The following is an 18,991-nucleotide window of genomic DNA, read 5'->3' as shown; positions in this document are numbered from 1 at the left end:
AGCATGTCCCATTCAATTGCCAAAAGCCCATTCAGTTTCAAACTTCCAAACTGTCTTCCAGAAGTAAATCATTTTTTCCTCACCGGGGCACGCCCGAATTTCATTACAAAAGCAACGAAATTATGGAGTCTAGCACGCAAGCGCTTTCCAATGAAAGCGAACAGGAACTAGAACGACAGCTAGAAAAAAACAGAGCAGAGAACACAGGGCTTCCTTACCTCCTAGGCTCCTAGTCCTAGCACGCTCAGCTTAACAACTACTGCTGGTCCGCGCCGCGTCCCCTCCACACGTCAGACACATGACACAACGAACATAACCAACACGACAAAGTCCAGGACGCCACATACAGGCAAAGCAACACAAACCGAAAGCCTAGGCCAAACTAATGTCCAAAACAAACAACTTGCAAAGGACTCCAGGCCATCGCTCCTCTAGTTGCAATCAGCGCTAGCTAGTTCATGATCCTTGGCTTCTCCCTCCTGATGATAGTGCAACATCGTTTCTTTGAAGATGCCTGCTCCATTCTTCAACAGGCAGAACAATCTCAGTAGGAGTTCTTCCTATAAAACAAATATGATTTCTAGCTCTCAAAAGAGCCCAGCATACAGCAGCTAAGCCAATATTTTCGAAAAGTCACCCGTTTTGGATGAAATTATGAACCTAATCCCAGAATCATTCAAAAGAACTAGATCGACAATTGGTCTAGTCATGAACTGTCCTTCAACTACTACTTTTTTTTGTTTGGTTTATAGAATGAAACCAGCGGATACACCGTATAACCTCATCTCTTACGAGTTACGAGCTACTACTAATTAATACAACATGATAATTGGTCGAGCAGGAAGGCGACTTGAGGTGCTCAGGATGCCGACTTCATGCGTTTTCTAGAATCATGCTCTATATTTCGGTGTCTAGCTCAGAAAAACACAGCATGGTTTTAGAAAAGAATGAAACAAGTTTCATATTTTTTCTAAGTTAAAACAAATTTTCTAAGATTAAATCAGCTTTTAATATTTTAAATGCGTATTTTTTTCAGAAAACTACTTGGATAATTTTTTGAAAAAATATTTCTTAAAGTCCAATAACCTCTAAACTTTTGCAGAAGTTCAATTTACCTCCCTCGTGACTGACGTGATGCCATGTAGAATGGCTGACACACGTTAGCCAAAAACACCTTCAAAACTGGGTTCAGGAATTAAATCTAACAATTTAAAAAATGAGCAAATCTAAAGATCCGATTTTAAAGATGTAGAAGAGACAGATCGGTCTCTCATGGTAGTTGAGGGGGCCATGGGATGTTATCATGTTATAGATAGACTTTTTTCAAAGAAGAAATGGATGGAGGTGGTAGAGCAGCCTGCAGCCCAACTACGTTGTGCGACTTTGGATGGCCTAGTAGTGCCAAGACTGGGCCAAAATAAGTATAGAGAAGGAGATAATCCAGCTTCTTGGGCCTGCCGTTCCTTATCTCTGCGTGGGCCAGCCCACCTCCGAACTCTTTGATTACTTTTGCCGATTTTAGTCTCACTCGATTTTTTTGTGATAAACAACCCAGTTCGTTGTCGTTAACTCGTTATCGTTATCGTTGAAAGAACTAGGAAAGTGCTACACGCAAATTGCACCATGTGGTTTAACTCTAGTACAATTTAGGTCCTATATGGATCTTATTTTTATAGTGATTATAAATAATGATATAAACTATAGATTTTAGAAAAAAGAGGTGTTTTGAATCTCGCTCTCACGCTGATCATTACCTTTGTACAGTGAAAATCTCCAAATAGCAAGATTCTCCAAATAAGTATAATCTTATTTTAGAATCCAATCGTTTGGATCTCATTCTCATTTTTCTACTCATTTTCTTATGAAATCCAAATAAGATCTTAACTTGAGCCCATTTTGGTGATGTCACTTGATAGCAATATATTTTTTAAAATTCAACACTGACGTATATTGTTTACCTAAGGGAAATAAGGCTAATGATCATGTTCTTAACAAAAGTGACATCCATGACTATTTAGTCTGGATCCCGGCCGGCCTCCACCCTTCCTCTCGGTCGCGGAAGCTCGACATGAAAAAGCCCCGCACACATGACATGAGGGATCGCCCTGGAGAGCGAAGGCCTCGACTCGCGGCGGAGTAATCCATCATCGGTCCGCAACTCCGCACACATGACATGAGCTTTATTCGCCGTCACGCTATCCAGGATTGGAGAGGGAGGCGCCGCGCCGGTTGGTTCGGAGACTTGGAAGGCCAATCCAAGTAGGTCGCGCACGTATTCTCCTTGTCACCGGACGTCATGGGGGTTGTGCTTAATTTTCCAGAGAGTTAAATGCACCAGAGGTCCATTAACTTGTGAGGAGCTTTCGGTTAGGTCCATCAACTTCCAAAGTGGCTTTTTGGGTCCATCAATTTTATATGATGTATCACTTAGGTCCATACTTCTCCACGTTGGCTTCTTGTGCTGATGTGACATGATGCCGTGGCCATGCGGGCGTTCCTACGACGGCTGGAGTGTTTGATGTTACCGGCCGGCCAGCCGGAATAGTTAATGGACACGTCCCTAGCAAGCTACCTACAGCAGCAGCTGACGCCGGGGGTCAGATCATCAGATCGATCTATCACTTCCTGATGCGGCACAGCGCGAGGTACGCCAGCAGCCGATAGCCGAAGAACATGGCGACGAGCGCGGCGACACATGCGCCCCGCCCGGCCTTGTCGTCGACGGCCTTGGGCGGGAGCAGGCGCTTGAGGTGCCCGCCGCACTGCACGGCGATGAGTAGGCGGTAGCAGTAGTAGGTGAAGGACGTGTACTTGGCCCACACCATGAACCCCGGCACGTTGTGGACGTAGAACCCGCCGGTGAGGAGGTACGCCAGCATGACCACCGTCACCAGCGTGGACGCGCGTTTGGCGTCCATCATGACGGCGCCCACGGCGAGTCCCAGGCCCTCGACGACGAGCACGTAGCCCAGTATCACGGCCAGCGTGAGCGCGAACGCGGCGGGGGAAGGGTTGAGCGCAGCCATGAGGTACACCACGACGGTGAACGCCGTGGGCAGGGCGAGCTCCATGGGCAGGTCCCCCGCCATGCGCGACATGAAGTAGGAGGAGATCGCGTACATCCCCGACGCTCGCTCGCGGGCGAGGACCGGCCGCTCCTGCGGGAAGGCGAACACGGCGCTGAAGGAGGCGAAGACACCCCAGAAGATGGAGACGAAGAAAAGCAGGCCCAGCCGGTCCTGCACCGCCAGCGGCGTGGACCGCCACCACATGACACCTATGTCCATTAACTTCTAAAATGTGGTTCTTCGTCTACGCCGACGAGGTGGCCACCGCCCAGCATCAAAGATCCGATTCCATCAAGTGGTCGTGTCCCGATCGATCAATCACTCGATCATTTATAGTGCAGGCGATGTGATGCCGGCCGGCTGGCCACGTGCCAGCCAGGCCCTCTCGAGGACACACTGCCGGCCACACGGGTAATAAAGGAGAGGAGATAGCAGCCGAACACATCAGGAGTTGAGGACGGGTAGCTCGCGTGGCGTTTTCGCGGGCGGTGCGCGCTTTGGGCATGCCGCATGGAGACGAGACGGCTGTCAGCATGTTCGTTTAGCTGTGGCTTATTATAAACGATCGTAAATTTTTAGTCGGAATAGTATTTTTCTCTCACACAAACCAGCTAGCGGTACTTCTTTACGAATCAGCAACTATACGAACCAGCAACTGTATGTTGCATGCACTGTTGTGTACGTGCAGTGGCAGTGTGGCACACAGCACAGTGGCACTCGACGGATCTGATGCCCTGGTTCTCCTTGGTTGGTGGCGTTTACGACGGCCGGGCCCGGGCGGTTGGCGGGTTGGGCCCAAAGGGCGCGCCAAAGCCCGAGATCTCTCTCTTTCCGGCGACGCTGTGCGCAGGTCATGATGCCGCCGCGAGCGATGGATGCTCCTGGCTGCGGCTGCGTCCGATGCGCGGAGCCGGTGGGTGACCCGCTCGGTCCGTCGTCACGCTGCCGCTGTGCTTACCTCATCTGAAAAAGCCTGTTTCCGTGGGCGACTGTAACTGGGCATGACGAAGCTGCCGACGACGGTGCCGTTAGCAAACTAGCAACTACCAAATGCGCCGTCGTTGCCTGCGCCTGCTCCTCAACCCCGCAGCATCTCATGCAATGCATTGGCCTACCTCTGTCTACCTGCATATTAGGAGTATAATTAAAGGAAATGAAGTCATGTTCAGTACGTACACATCGATTTATTTACTTCCCTCTTCCACGCTGTGGATTACGGCATGCCATCGTCGATGCGGATCACCCGGCCAGGACCAGGAAGTTAGACAGTGATCGGCTGGGATTAAAAAAACATCGTTCATATTGTGAGAGAAAACACTGCTTCGGCTGAAAAAATGAGTCGAACAAACGGACTTAAAGTGCAGCCGAACCTCTCTGGCTCCCCGTACGTGTACGTCATCCATCCTGCTGTCTCCAAATTCTTCTTCGGCGACGCCGCCGCGCCCTCAAAGCTGCTGGAAGCCTCGGGGTCGGGGGCAAGAAGCGTCCGGGGTTGTCAGGATCCATCGCAGTTTCACCAGCTTCAGCGAATCGGCGTTGCTGACACACAGCCTGTTCGCTGGTTCGTAAACGATCGTAAATTTCCAGCCGGAAACAGTGTTTTTCTCTCACACCAAACCAGCCAGCAATAAATAATCCATGATACGATACGGCCTCCCGAACAGGCTGACAGCTAGTACTTGTTCTGGCGGACGATCTGGCTGGTGCGGGTGGGATCTGGGATCCATGGATCCTCCTTACCAATGGGTTGTCTTTGACCCCGAGCTCTCAATTCTCCAACCACGTACGGGTACCAACTTAGAGCATCAGTCAATCAAGTCAAGGACAAACAAAACATCTTCGGTCTTGTTTCCGCGTGCGTGTTGTTATGAATTTTCTTTCATCTTTATTTTGATTCGTAAGTACTCCGACTCAATCGTTTCTTTAAGAACAAACAAAGCAAGTAGCAAAACTGCATCCATTGAGTATGTTGGACTGCATCATTTCCTCAATGGATCTCAACTGGGTAGCACTACAGTGATGTTATTAGCTGGTTGCCAATTTTGCCCGTGTGGAATAATGCAGGAGATTAAATTTTACTCGTATTCGTATGCACGAACCAAGTAGGCGTAAGCATGCGGCAAAAATCTCAGGCTCATTTTTGAAAAATTATTAATCTCATGCTCAAAACCACGAACCTCTTGTTTTCATCAGCTAGACTGCATAATATCCACGTGCGATCCAAATACTCCTCCCGGTCTACCAAGCAATTCACGCGATCCTTACGATTAGACCGTACCACGTGAAATCCGGGAAACGGTGCGAGACGATGACCGGGGAGACGATCTCGGCCATGGACTCCCCAGGCTGCAGACATGTGATACGTATTAAATGACAACAAGACAGCTGCGGCGGTAGAGTACGGTACAGCCAAACAACCAAAGTCGTCATGCATTGCTGTCCCATACGCATGCGGCCGGCACATATGCGCTTGAAACAGGGGGGCTTTACAATTTTGCGTACGCTGGCCCATACAAGACAGGTCCAGCGAAATGGCAACCGGCTAATAACATCCACTGTGCCAAATCTCTTTTGACTTGAAATTCACTGTCTTTTTTTTGGCGCTTTAGATAATAGGGTTGGCGACGGGGTAGGACGAATTTTTTACTTTTTGGCCCTTTTTTCGGAAGTTTCTCTCAAATAGACCCCTGGCGGAAAGAATTCCAGAAATGGACCCTTGGCTCGGCGCCAGAGTGAGTGGCGCCGAGCTCGGCGCCACGGTCACTGGCGCCGAGCTCCTGGCCACGGGCAAACGGCCTGCATGGGGCTCGGCGCCATCCACTCTGGCGCCGAGCTCGGCGCCGTAGATCTTGGCGCCGAGCTCGGCGCCACTCACTCTGGCGCCGAGCTCGGCCTAAATATCTACCCGGCCTTCTTCCCCATTCCTTGCCCTAGCCAGCCCCCGCCGCCGCCGCCGCGCCCACGCCCGCGCCCGCCCGCGTCCGGTCGCCCGCCCGCGCCCGACGTCGCCCGCGCCCGCCCCGCGCCGCGCGCGCCTGCCCGCGCCGCGTGCCGCGCCCGCCGCGCCGCGCTGGGCCCGTCCGAGCCGCTGCAGCAGCTCCGCCTGTCCGAGCCGCTGCTGCTCCGGCGGCCGAGCCCACGCCGCGCCGCTGCCTCCGCTCCCTCGCCCGAGCCCGCACCGCGCCGCCGTGCCCTCGCGTTGTTGGCCATTGGTTGGCTGCAGTGCCGAGCCGCCACGCCCTCCACCGTCGTCGTAGCCTTTGTCTCCACCGCCGGCCTCGGCCTCGCCCCGCCTTGCCGACGTCCACCGCTGTCCTCGCCTCGCCCCGCCTCCCACGGCCGTCGAGCCGGTCTCGCAGCGCGGAGCGCCGGCCACCCCGCGACCGCCGCGCGCCACCTCTGTCGTTGGCCGCGCCACCGCAGTCCCGGATATTCGCCTTGACCTACGCCCATCGTCCGTCGACCCGGAAAGGTATAAAATATGAATATGCAATGTACCTATTTAGTTGGTGTATGTTATTGACTAGTTATATTGTGATGACTTTGTTAGTTGATTTAGTTATATATATATGTAGATAGATAGAAACATAGATACATTGATAAATAGATATAGTTAGATAGCTACTTAGATATGTAGTTATATTTATAGTTAACTACATATGATCTTGCTATTTAGTGAGTACACTATAAATATATACGTAGTTATTATCATGATTACTTAGTTTGTAGTTAGAAAGTACTTGTTAGGTACTATCTATCGTATAATTTGGACTAAAGGACATGTGTTTCGTTACGTTTTTTAAATAGATGGACAACCTAGTGACCATATATCATGGAGGCACGGTTAAAAGCGATCGTTATGGATATGTTGAGTTTCTTGACATGCAAAGCGTGCCTGTGCTATTCAATGATAGGCCTTCATTTAGTGATATGGTTGCAAGGGCTCGGGAGGAGCTGCATTGCTTTGGAGATGATGGCATTGCAGTTGATGGTGTACTGCACCTAGGTTGTCCTCCGAACATCTTCAGGCGAATGATCTCAATTGGTTGTGCGGATCAGTGGGACAACTATGTGAGATCGGCTATGAAGAGCCAGCTGCAATGTTTGGACGTGGTTGTTCGTCGGGTGTTAGTTGATCCAATCCCTCATGGGTTTACCCCAGTAATGGATCATCCGGCACACATCGACCCTCCCGTTCCGGAACCTTACCTGCATGTGCAGATTGCGCCTACGGTTCCTGATGCTCAATCTGCCCCCAATGCGTTATTTGGAGATGGTTGCCATACTCATGTTTTCATGGCAGATCCTCCTTATGAGATCCCTTTGACACAGAATCATCCGAGTAAGTGTCTTAACCACATGGTTTTTGGGAGCTTATCCCGTTCCTTACATCTATTTATTTCATTCTTTCCTCATTTCTGTAATGACGTTGCAGGAGACATTCCTGAGAATATCGATGTGCCCCATGTTGCTGCGCAAGTGCACTTTTCAGATGGATTTCGTGGCTCCAATAATGTTGAAATTATGAATGATTCGGAGCCATATGAGATGGCTAGGGCTCTTGATTCTGATGATGATCGTCCTGTTGGAGAGCTGACGGAGAGTGATGTTGAGATGATGAGACGTATCTTTCCCGACCGCCGTGATCCTAGAGTTCATGAGTTTAGTGATCTTGCTCATTCTGATCTGGCGTTTGCAGAAGGACGTGATGATGAGCTCCTAGAAGCTCCTGAGGCCGGTCCTAACATGGTAATTGAGGAGGGGAGGGTCTTCAATGACCTTCCTGCTTTGAAGAGGTGGTTGCAGGCTTTTGCAGTGATACGAAAGAGGCCTTACAGGGTATTGCATTCATATGTGGAGCGCCGTTACACAGTTGTGTGTGACAAGGAACGCTGACCATGGAGGGTTTGTGCAAGGAAGCAACAGGTTACCGGAAAATGGAAGATCACAAAAGTAGTTGGGCCACACAATTGTGCTGACCATGAGCTGACACTGAGGCATCGGCAGTTGACATCTACCCTCATTGCCAAGCGGTTGATGGGAATTTTGCAGGGAGAACCCAACATGAAGGTGAGAACAATTATCAGGACCGTTGAGGCGTTGTATGGAGGATATGTGATAACTTATGGTAAAGCATGGAGGGCTAAGCAGCGAGCGTGGAACATGATATATGGGGACTGGGAGGATGGGTATGAGCAGCTACCAGTTCTTTTCAATGCAATCAAAGCGGTGAATCCAGGCATGCATTATGAGTACATCCCAAAACCTAATGCATGGAAGGATGGGAGGCAGATATTTTTTCGTGCCTTCTGGTGCTTTCCTTAGTGTGTCGAGGCCTTTAGGCATTGTCGTCCCGTCTTCTCCATTGATGGTACGTTCTTGATTGGCAAATACCAGGGCACACTTCTTATAGCCATATCCTGTGACGCGAACAACAAGTTGGTTCCTTTGGCATTTGCTTTGGTTGAGAAGGAGAACAATGACAGTTGGGGATGGTTCTTGAGGCTAGTCCGGATACATGTGGTTGGCCCTGGCAGGGAGGTTGGCGTCATATCTGATAGGCATCAGGGCATACTTAATGCCGTGCGAGAGCAGTTAGAGGGGTATGCACCTTTGCACCATCGTTGGTGTACTCGACACCTTGCCGAGAATCTCCTACGGAAGGACAGTGTCAAGAAAAACTTTGATCTATTGCAGGAGGCTGCTCGACAGCTTGAGGACAAGTACTTTAGGGAAAAGTTGGAGCAGGTCAGAACCGCATCAAATGCAGAAGGTAGACAATGGCTCACAGGTTTGATGAGGGATTTGGAGAAATGGACGAGAGCTCATGACGACGGTGGCTGGAGGTACGAGTTTCAGTGCAGCAACATGGCAGAGTCATTCAATAAGTTGCTATTGGGGATACGTGGTATGCCCGTGAATGCAATTGTTCAATTCACCTTCTATAAGCTTGTTGCCTGGTTCAACGATAGACACGTCCCATGCATTGCAGTTGAGTAGTGATGGAGAGATATGGGCTCCGAAACCAAAGGCACACCTAGAGAAGGCAAGAGAAAGGGCTGGCACACATGAGGTTGCATGCTTTGACCACGCCACAGGGACTTATCAGGTCGAGCATAGGGGCGGTACAACGTCCGATGGTGAGGTCCGAGAGTCGAGGATACATGTGGTTGTCCTCCAAGATTTCAAGTGCACTTGTGGTAAACCAAGGCAATACCACTTTGTATGTTCGCATTTGGTGGCAGCAGCTAGGCATCGCAACTATAATATCGAGAGGAGGATACCTCATGAGTTCAGTGTCAACACGCTTGTGAACACATGGAGCCCTCGCTTCGTGCCTTTCCAGGACCCTGGAGAGTGGCCTCCTTATGATGGGCCGAAGTACATTGCGGATCCAGCTTACCGTTGGAACAAGCGTGGATCAAGGCAGAGGACGAGGCATAGGATGGTTATGGATCAGATACCCGAAAGAACTAGGCATGGGAGAGGAACTCCATTTGTTACTGATCCCGAGCAGTACGAGTGCGGCAAGTGCGGTAGACTTGGCCACAACTCACGAAGTTGCCATTGGCAGATTAGTGAGGTAGGACTATTGGTTTATAGTATTATTTTATATTTTGTCGTATCATATATTTAATTATGCATGTCTCAATTTATGCTTGTATTTGTGTCAATTATGTATACATTTATAAGTTCATGTTTCATTGTACATTGCAATTCTAATTCATTCACTTTTTTTGTAGGATGGAGCAATTCCACCTGCTCGACCCGACGTACGAGGAGACCCACAGAGGACGTCTCGTTGCGCTGGGGCAGGTAATAATCTATAAGTTTTATTCGTACATGTGTTCGTGAAGTAACATGTGACTATGTTATATTCGATGCAGGACCTTCCACACCTTCGTTCTAGGACCCACAGTGGGTTCTTGGACATTCGGTACGACGATAGGTACACTCCTTTCCTGCAAAGAGCTGGCCTGGATGTCATCTCCTTTCAGGTTCGTCGTGGGTTGCCCAAGTTCAACTCAGCGGCGATAACTGCGTTGGTAGACAGGTATTAAAGTGAATCATTGCCTCCATTCATGGCCATTTGTTAATGCGATTGACTTTTTGACAAGTAATCTTCCATGGTCTTAAATATAGGTGGCGGCCAGAGACTCACAGCTTCCACCTACCTTTCGGGGAGATGACAGTCTCGCTTCAGGACTGTCAGAAGATGCTAGGCCTAAGGATTCATGGGAACCCAGTCACCGGGCAGTGCAGGTCAGAGGGATGGAGAGCACGAGTGGAGGCCTTCCTTGGGCTGTGAGCTTGGTGAGCAAGGGGCTCGCACTTCTGGAGTTCCCATCTCATGGCTACGTACAGAGTTCGCATAGTGCCCCGAGGAGGCAGATGAGGAGACGGTTGTGTACTACTGCCGGGCGTGGATCCTACACCTTTTTGCTTGCGTTCTCTTTCTCGACAGCGACGGGTGACAATGCGTCCTGGATGTGGATCCACTACCTCAGTAACTAGGACCAGGCGGGTCAGTACAGCTGGGGCTCTACAGTCTTGTGTTTTCTATATCGGCAGCTGTGCGAGGGGTGTCAGTCGGTCTACGGCGAACCCGTCACTTGGTGGATGCGTGTACCTGTTACAGCTGTGGATGTGGGCTCGTTTTCCAGTTGGTCGTCCAGAGGTACTGGCTCGTCGTGAGTGGTTCCAAGGTCAGCCTCCAAGTCGCCAGCCGACGTGGGCGTACCTTTGGGACCAGGTCAGGGTTTCGCACACGAGGATAGACTGGGCGTACATTCAGTACACGAACGAGCTAGATTCGCTGACGGCGTCTAGTGTAAGTAAATTTTATTTTCCATGCACCTATTAAAAGGATTAGTATACCATCTAACATCTTATTTGAACATGATGCAGGTAGAGTGGGAGCCGTATGGTGGAGAGGACGCACTACTTTTCCAGCTGAGCACCGTATGTGGGGCCGACGACTACTTCTATAGGATGAGGTGCCCTCTAATCTGCTTCTATGCTATCGAGTACCACCTGCCAGATAGGGTTGCACGCCAATTTGGAGTGAGACAGCTTTGGCCTATGCCTCTGTTCTCGACTGGCGTTGACTTACACAAGTAAGTGTTTTGATATTTCAAATGAGTCATGATGATGGTCCATTTCTTATAATATGGTGCCACGTACGTGGATTAATGTAACGATGACATATGTGCAGGTTGGATCGTCAGAGGAACAAGAAGATTTTTGACTGGGAGAGGCACCACCAGTCCTACATTGAGGAATGGGAGGAGATGCACGACAACCTGGACGACAACAACGAGCCGCACACGAACCGTGAGTTCAGGCGGTACCAAGCTTGGTACTAGCGTTCGACAAGGTGCAGGCTTAGACTACAGTGGACCGAAGCTGACTACGCCGACATCGAGTCCTCCGACGATGAGGACACGACGTACGACCGGTCCACTCGTGCAGGAAGGCAGGTGGAGGCAGGACCGATCTTGGACAGAGTGGTAAGCCAATCGACTTATTTTGTTACATTTAGTTACATAACAATACATTGGGTGTTCTTGGACCGACGTTAGGAGTTATCTATTGTAGTTATTGCAACCTTCGCGCTGTATAACCCTTGTAATAAGTTACATTCTTGTACACAAGAAAACAAAACTAAATATATAACCCTTGTAATACATTAGGTGTTTAGAAGTCTTAATATTGAAAACATTGTTGCAGGGCAATACATTGAGAAGCTCAGTTGAAGAGATCGAGCGCGTTCGGCCTAGAGTCAATGATGACTACATACTTGGCTTCCTAGATGTAAGATTACAAATATTCTTTCAAACAAATCATTAATACGTTATATTCTTTCACTTAACATTGTTTTGTACAACAGAGGCTGTCACGTCGTCTACGCCGTGCGGCTGGTCGTTGTGGTTGCAGGACAAACACGACGCATGACGTGTACGATCCTTCCGCAGGAAGAGGAGCCTTGGGTTCCTCTAGTCAAGCAGCTACAGGGGACGAGGAGGAGGACGAGGAGGCAGACGACGACGATGACATGGACAAGAGGCACGATGAGCTTGGGCCCTCTCAGCTCCATGACGCTCCATCGACTTATCCTACACCGCCTCTAGGCACTAGGCGACGTCGTCCCCGTGACCCTTACACTCCAGGCACCAGCGCTCTGGGTCACAAGGGTAGGGGCAAGAGTAGGAGACAGTGAGGGACGTGGTAGATGTTACTATGAACTATTGTATTTACTTATCTTTAATTATTCGGGACCGTATGGATATTGTGGACTATTTGTACTTTGCATGACATATTATGTTAGTTGTGATATTCGTTGTGGTTGCATTATGCTTGTTGGATGAGTAAATGTTTAGAATATATATTGATGTCTCTGTTTGTAACTGTGGATGCTTCTAATACAAGACCTTATCTTGCGAATTTTTTGCGTGAATCTTTAATCATACTATACTTATACAAAGGCACAAATGTAGTACACAGATTAACTATAAATTTATTACGTTTATAATCCAGGAATATTTGTACATATGCTGTGTACAAGAATCTATGCATTTCAGAGAATCTATGCTTTTCAGAGAATAAATATAGACTTTTCAGATACACGGACATCATCGAATTATCACATCACTGATATAGACCTCTCAGCTGCAAGGACAACATGCAAGGAAGCACAACTAAACTCTATCTCCACCATCCATCTTATGACTGTTTGATCCAAGGGCTGAGGTAAAGCGGCACACGGATCGCTGACATGGCACATTGACAGGCCTCCATTCCTCCTCTCGACCTATAAATAACCACTCACTCCCTCTCATTCACACAAACAATAAGGAAGAAGAACACTCCTCAGCATTTGCTTTCGTTGTAGTACCAATGTCTGGAGGGTCGTCCAGAGGGAGAGGAAAGGGGAAGAAAACTACCTGGGGGTGGGAGGGTCCTCTTGGTCCCAATTTCTTTGAGGAAGCTCTTTATGAGAGGTTCCCAGTTGAGAGCAAAAGTGATTTCACCAAAGAGGCACCACTGACAGGATATGATGAAAGGAAAGAAGAGTGGCCAAAATGCATGCATGGTGAGGACTGCCTAGTGCAGATGTTCACCGAGGGAATAGATGGAGGTCGTCGTTTCTTCAAATGCCCGCTAGCATGGGTAATTTCTTTTACTATTTGTTTCTTCAATATGTTTGTCTGGTATATCACTTACACGACATACTTTTTGTAGTCTTCCTTGACCGAAGAAAACTGTGGGTTCAGTAGGTGGGTCGATCCTCGACCTATTTATCCACATGCGGAGTACATCTACTACCTACAAGACCGTATCTTCGATCTAGAAAGGGAAGTTAGCAGCGGTTACAAGGACGACGAACAGGACGACAACAACAATGGTGCCGATTCATAGGAGGCACTCTGCAATGATCCATATTGCACCTGCCCTAACCACAAGAAAAAGGGGTCTCCCCCATCACCCCCGCCACCACCACCACCAACAACGGGAGGCTACTATGGAGAAGGTGCAACACAATTTGCTATGTGGCCACACTACTAGGATGACTTTATGTTTTTCTTGTGGAGAATCCCAGGTTTAATTATCTAAGGCATGTTAGGTTTAATTACCGAAGGCATGGTTTAATTACCTAAGGCATGTTAGGTTTAGTCAAAGAAAACTATGTACCCAGGTTCGGTACCTGTAGTCACATGCCATTTAATGTGTTTCGTGTGTTGATTTCTATAATATCGTATGTCGTTAACTGTTCTTTGCACCACGTGTTCAAATGGAAATAAGTCTGTATCATTAAGCGGAATATTAAGACCATTGATAATGAAAACAACCACATAATGAAAAGTTAGATACTATGTCACATTACACAACATATTAATAGTATACCTAAGTGTCGACAGTAGACAAAGGGGCAAATGCACTTCCAAATCCTCAATCTGAAACGTACTGAGTAAGCAACTCATCATCCGAGTACCAGTCCTCTACTACAACCCTGTTGCTGCGGCTAGGCTCAACTGCGTTGCTCTCACCTGCCTGTCGCTTGTAGTAAGCGGCCTCCGCTTCGTCTACGGCTGCTGCGGCCTGAGTGAAGAACGCGTCATCATCCTCCTCTGCCTGTAAGCCTGCCTCTGCTAGAGCGATGAGCTCGCTCAGTCTGCCAGTGTCGTCGTCAGCCTCCTACGCCTGAATGCCCGCCTCTGCTAGAGAGATGAGCTCGCTCAGTCTGCCTATGTCGTCCTCAGCCTCCTGCGCCTGTATGCCCGCCTCTGCTAAAGCAATGAGCTCACTCAGTCTGCCAGTGTCGTCCTCATCCTCGTCTCCATCATCACACAGCACAATCGGTGATTGAACGGTGCACCAGCTCGTGATCTATGGGCATCTAACTTCTTCTCCTCATATCTTGCACGAGCCACCTCTGCAGCATGTTCCCCGCTGCAACCAATCCCTTGATGTATAAAATGCAATCAGTTAGCAACTCGATAATATTACATTTAAAACCAGGCAACGAAAAAAGGTTTTCAAGCACTCACTGGCACATAATGTAGCAACATGCTCGTCCAAGACCTGCATCTGTACTCTTGTCTCCTCCCTTGTCTCATTTCCTTGCCCTCTCCTCCTCTAACGTCGTTCGCCTCTCCAATCCCCATTTGTTAAGCCCAACATCGATCGGGTTACAAATACCGCGCTGTCTAGCAAATTCACACATCTTTTCTTTGTGATGTTTAACGAATAGGTTGACGTAGTCAGGTCCATATCCCCTCTTCCGTGCAATTACTTGCCTCTTCTTTAGTTCATCCAAGAACTTAGCTTGACCATCATAACATTCCCAACTGCATTTCCTAGTACTCTGTCCAAAACAAATATTATATCATATATGTATTAGGAAAACAAACAAAATACGATTTCATGTTTACCAGAATTATAACAAACCTCATCATACTCAATCATATGGCCGCAATAATGACCTATTCCAAGCTCCGAAGGGACTAGGCCATAGTTGGATTTTACACCACATTCGCACATGACAGGAGGTGCTTTGTAGATTACCCGTTCTTTCTTCTTTTCCTTAACCCTCCGCGGTTCTTCCGGCCATTGGTTCTTAGGACCATACAACCACTCCTTGAAACGACACTTCGCCATTGAATACACCTAAATAATGAGACATTAGTACATAAACACATATAGCTCATGATTTTAACACATACACTTTGCACTTACTTCATGCTTGTTTGGACACACAAACTCCAACGTATTCTCAGGGTTTATCACAGCTCGATCTCCGCAATCGCACAGAGGAGGTTCCTCGAGTCGTCTAACGGCGGCTAGGTGCTTCTCCTTAGCCGTCATTGCCGGAGGGTTAGGGGGGGTGGAACCCACCGCTTGAAGTGCTCACGTGGATGTCTCCCTCTAAACCAATCGTCGAAAAAGAGATACCTAGGATCAAACTTTTCTGCACCATCGATCCACTTAAAGAAAAAGCACCTCTCATGGTCCTACACAACGAGATTCCAATAATATATTAGTACCATACTTAAACAAATAAAGAAAAAGGATAGTACAAATAATTTCTTACATTAAACCGACTACATGTGTAGAAGCAACGCGCGGCTGTGTCCGGATGTTTCGATTGAAAAACATGGGCCGGGAAACCACAATCACAGTTAGGGACAGGAAGGTTAGGGGGAACAGGGGCATCTTTGCTAGACGCGTCGGGGTATAATTCACGAGGACGTCCCCGTTTTCGCCAAAACTCCTCCCGAAACATTTCTTGCATCTAACAAATAGGATGTAATTTAGCAAACATAAATAAAAACATCACAACAAAATATCAATGAGAACCATAACTACAATACAATCAATTTCGTTATAAGAACCAAAAGCAGTTAACATTACCGTCGCTTAACCTAGGGTTTCTCATTTCATCCACAACAATAAACCCATAACATAACTACATGCGGCTTGGTTTGCTAGCATTTTTCACGCCTTAAAATGAACCTACGGTTGTATAATACATATATTGAGGGATACAATGAAACCCTAAGTGATGACGATTCTTAGGTTCAAAAATCCGACTAATATGTACCGAATCTATACGAGAAAAACAAGGAGGTGAGCGAGTATACCTTGCTCTCGAAGATCTACGGATCAAATCAGGGTTTTCAAGGTCCAATATGTCGATTCGTGAGGTAGGATGAAGTGGCGAGAAAAAAACCCGAGGAGAAAGAAGAGGAAGAACGCTCGGGGAAGAAGGCTAGGCTGGGGCTAAATGCAGGTAGCTCGGCGCCAGAGTGAGTGGCGCCGAGCTCGGCGCCAGAGTGAGTGCGCCGAGCTCGGCGTCAAGATCTACGACGCCGAGCTCGGCGCCAGAGTGGATGGCGCCGAGCCCCTTGCAGGCCGTTGCCCATGGCCAGGAGCTCGGCACCCGTCACCGTGGCGCCGAGCTCGGCGCCACTCACTCTGGCGCCGAGCTAAGGGTCCATTTCTGGAATTCTTTCCGCCAGGGGTCTATTTGAGAGAAACTTTCGAAAAAGGGCTAAAAAGTAAAAAGGGTGAGCATCTGTGTTCCTACGAATTTCTTTTCAAAACCATGTAGTTTTTCAACTCGTCAAAAATTATTAGGAGGAATTAAATAAGATTATCTCCAAGAGTTTTCACTCCTAAAATATAGAAGACAATTTTACATCGGGAATCCTATACTATATCTAAATTATCCTAACCACTTTTTATATATATATTTTCTCTCTCGCACATTTGCATCAGGAACTATTTTTCTACTCTTTATTCTTTTTCCGCCCTTCAACCTTTAGATTGGCCATAGTATACGGGCGTTGGATCGCTACGGAGAAGATACGCGCGACCCTCGCATCTTTATGCGCAAGCATGTTTTTTTCCCCAAGTGCCAAAGGATTGGGAGGTGAGTTTGGGAGTTGTTGAAGATGGATATTTTTTCATTCTTTCTAAAAATCATGAATCGGGAAGGATTACTGGGTACTCTAGGAGATGCTTGCTCCAGCGGTTCATCCATGTGCATGTTCTTCCATCTTTTTTACTATTTATTTATTGTTTGTTATTAAATTTCCAAAAAAGAGTAGTAATTAAATTGTGGTAATTATATTTCAGCCTTGTATAATGTCTAACTAATAAAGATATTTTGTCCTTACCGAACTCAGCCTTTATTTTATTTCTTGAGGAGAATACATTGCGGGCACTCCTATATTCTAGGTGTCCAAAAATTTGGTTCGTTTCACGGCTATTTTTCTTATATAATCGGATTCTTGGTGGAAAAAATGAGAACCTCACCAGACTTTTTGATCATTTCTAATTTTCAGAACTTTAGACTAGCGTAATCTAGAATTGAAAAAAATCACCATGGCACGGTGATTATAGGCGAAACCAAACAGGGCCTTAAACAACACATATAACTCACATGATCTTGAGGACATTATTGTTTGATGTAATAGATGAGCATAGCATGAAACATAGTATTGCAACTCCCATGTTAATGCGTACATTTGTTCTTCAATGTTCCAAACATCGACGTTTGATGTTTTAACCCATCATATGAAAAATGTTAAATTTAGACATATGAAATATAGTTTTTCAAAAGGATCGCAAGAGATTTGTCACTATTTTTTATTAGTCGAAGAAAAGAAAGAAACCAAATACAACTAAGAAAAAAAAACTTGCAACTTCAGTTTTGACATAAGAGCTACTAAACAAACGGCATTTGAAATATAGTAGGTTGGTGCTTGTTCTATGTAACTAGAAACATTGCTTTGGTCTTTTCAATACATTGCTTTTACTATGTATCTAGACATAATGTAGGTCTAAGTACATAGCAAAAGATATATTTTCTAAAAAGCTAAAACATCTTATAATTTAGAATGGAGGGAGTTTTTGCTATGTATCTGGATATAATGTACATATCTAAGTACATAACAAAAGATATGTTTCTAAAACCAAAATGTCTTATAATTGGAACAAAGGAGTGGAATGAACTAAAGTCCTCCTTGTCATGTAAAGTATGAAGAGCGAGGCTTGTGCGTCAAAATTGAGCTGTACCATTTTTCACCGTGTTCGGCTAGTTGGGACTGGGCTGGTTGGGGCTGGAGCTGGGCTGATCATTCCAGCCCAAACCAGCGGTATTATATACCATGGCTGCGCGCTCGTCTCTCTCTCCCTCTCTCATTCGGTCGCCGCCACTAGGGTTCCCCCTTACCAGCCGCCTCCCGCCAATCGCCGTCATCGCCCCCTCCCCTCCGATCTCGCGCATCGGCCGCACTCCAGCTCGCACCATCCCATCGGAGCTACTCCCCCCTCCGCCGCAGCCCACACTCGGCCCCCCTCCTATCGGACCTCCCGCAGCCGCCGCCGTCAGGCTCCGAACCTCGCATCGGACATCTCGCATCCGCAAGCAGCCAACGTCGACCCTCCCATCGAAGCTCCCGCATCCTCCGCCTTCGACCTCGCCCACTGCACCTCCCGCATCGGCCGCCTCCAACTCCGTCAGTCAGCCTCCGTCGTATCCCTGCCCGCGCTCACCCTTCAGATCCGCCCATCTCCAAATCCGGCCTCGACGTCGTCTTACCACTCCCCCCACAGCCCCACGGCCCGGAACGCATCCACTAGTCAGACCTCCGGCTCGGAGTCTGGCGCTGGACGAAAGCACGCGAGCTAGGCGACGAGACGGCGCAGGTCGCGACGCCGCGGCGGCAACGGCGACGGAGAACGCTTCCCACTCCGACGTCCACGAGACTTTCTCTGGTAAGGCGGTTTCTGAGTTCATATGACTTAGGGCTAGGTGATTCCAAAGACTGGTTAACTTCGTGGGCGGCGAGATCCGGCCTCCAGTCGCTGGCGGACGTGAGATCAGGCTCGTCGTAGTGGATGTAGAGGGAGATGGG

The 18,991-nt window shown here is 48.0% G+C and overlaps 1 protein-coding gene and 1 long non-coding RNA gene across 2 annotated transcripts; both read right to left on the bottom strand.

Moving 5' to 3' along the window:
• Positions 1-2,388: 2,388 nt before the first annotated feature.
• LOC136456632 (ABC transporter G family member 25-like) lies at positions 2,389-3,288 on the bottom strand. Its single transcript, XM_066456560.1, has one exon. It carries the CDS (start codon positions 3,285-3,287, stop codon positions 2,619-2,621), a length of 669 nt encoding a protein of 222 aa, XP_066312657.1. The 5' UTR covers position 3,288; the 3' UTR covers positions 2,389-2,618.
• An 11,415-nt stretch (positions 3,289-14,703) lies between these two features.
• Positions 14,704-15,525, bottom strand: LOC136456633 (uncharacterized). The gene is made up of 3 exons (XR_010759449.1): positions 15,306-15,525; positions 15,018-15,236; positions 14,704-14,934 (listed from the first exon to the last, which is right to left on the bottom strand). It is a non-coding gene; the product is annotated as an uncharacterized lncRNA (long non-coding RNA).
• Positions 15,526-18,991: the final 3,466 nt, after the last annotated feature.

Source organism: Miscanthus floridulus, chromosome 6 (genome assembly GCF_019320115.1).
Source record: "Miscanthus floridulus cultivar M001 chromosome 6, ASM1932011v1, whole genome shotgun sequence".
Classification (NCBI taxonomy): Eukaryota; Viridiplantae; Streptophyta; class Magnoliopsida; order Poales; family Poaceae; genus Miscanthus; species Miscanthus floridulus.
The sequence above is the reverse complement of the archived record's forward strand: the minus strand, read 5'-3'. Positions and strand labels throughout refer to the sequence as shown.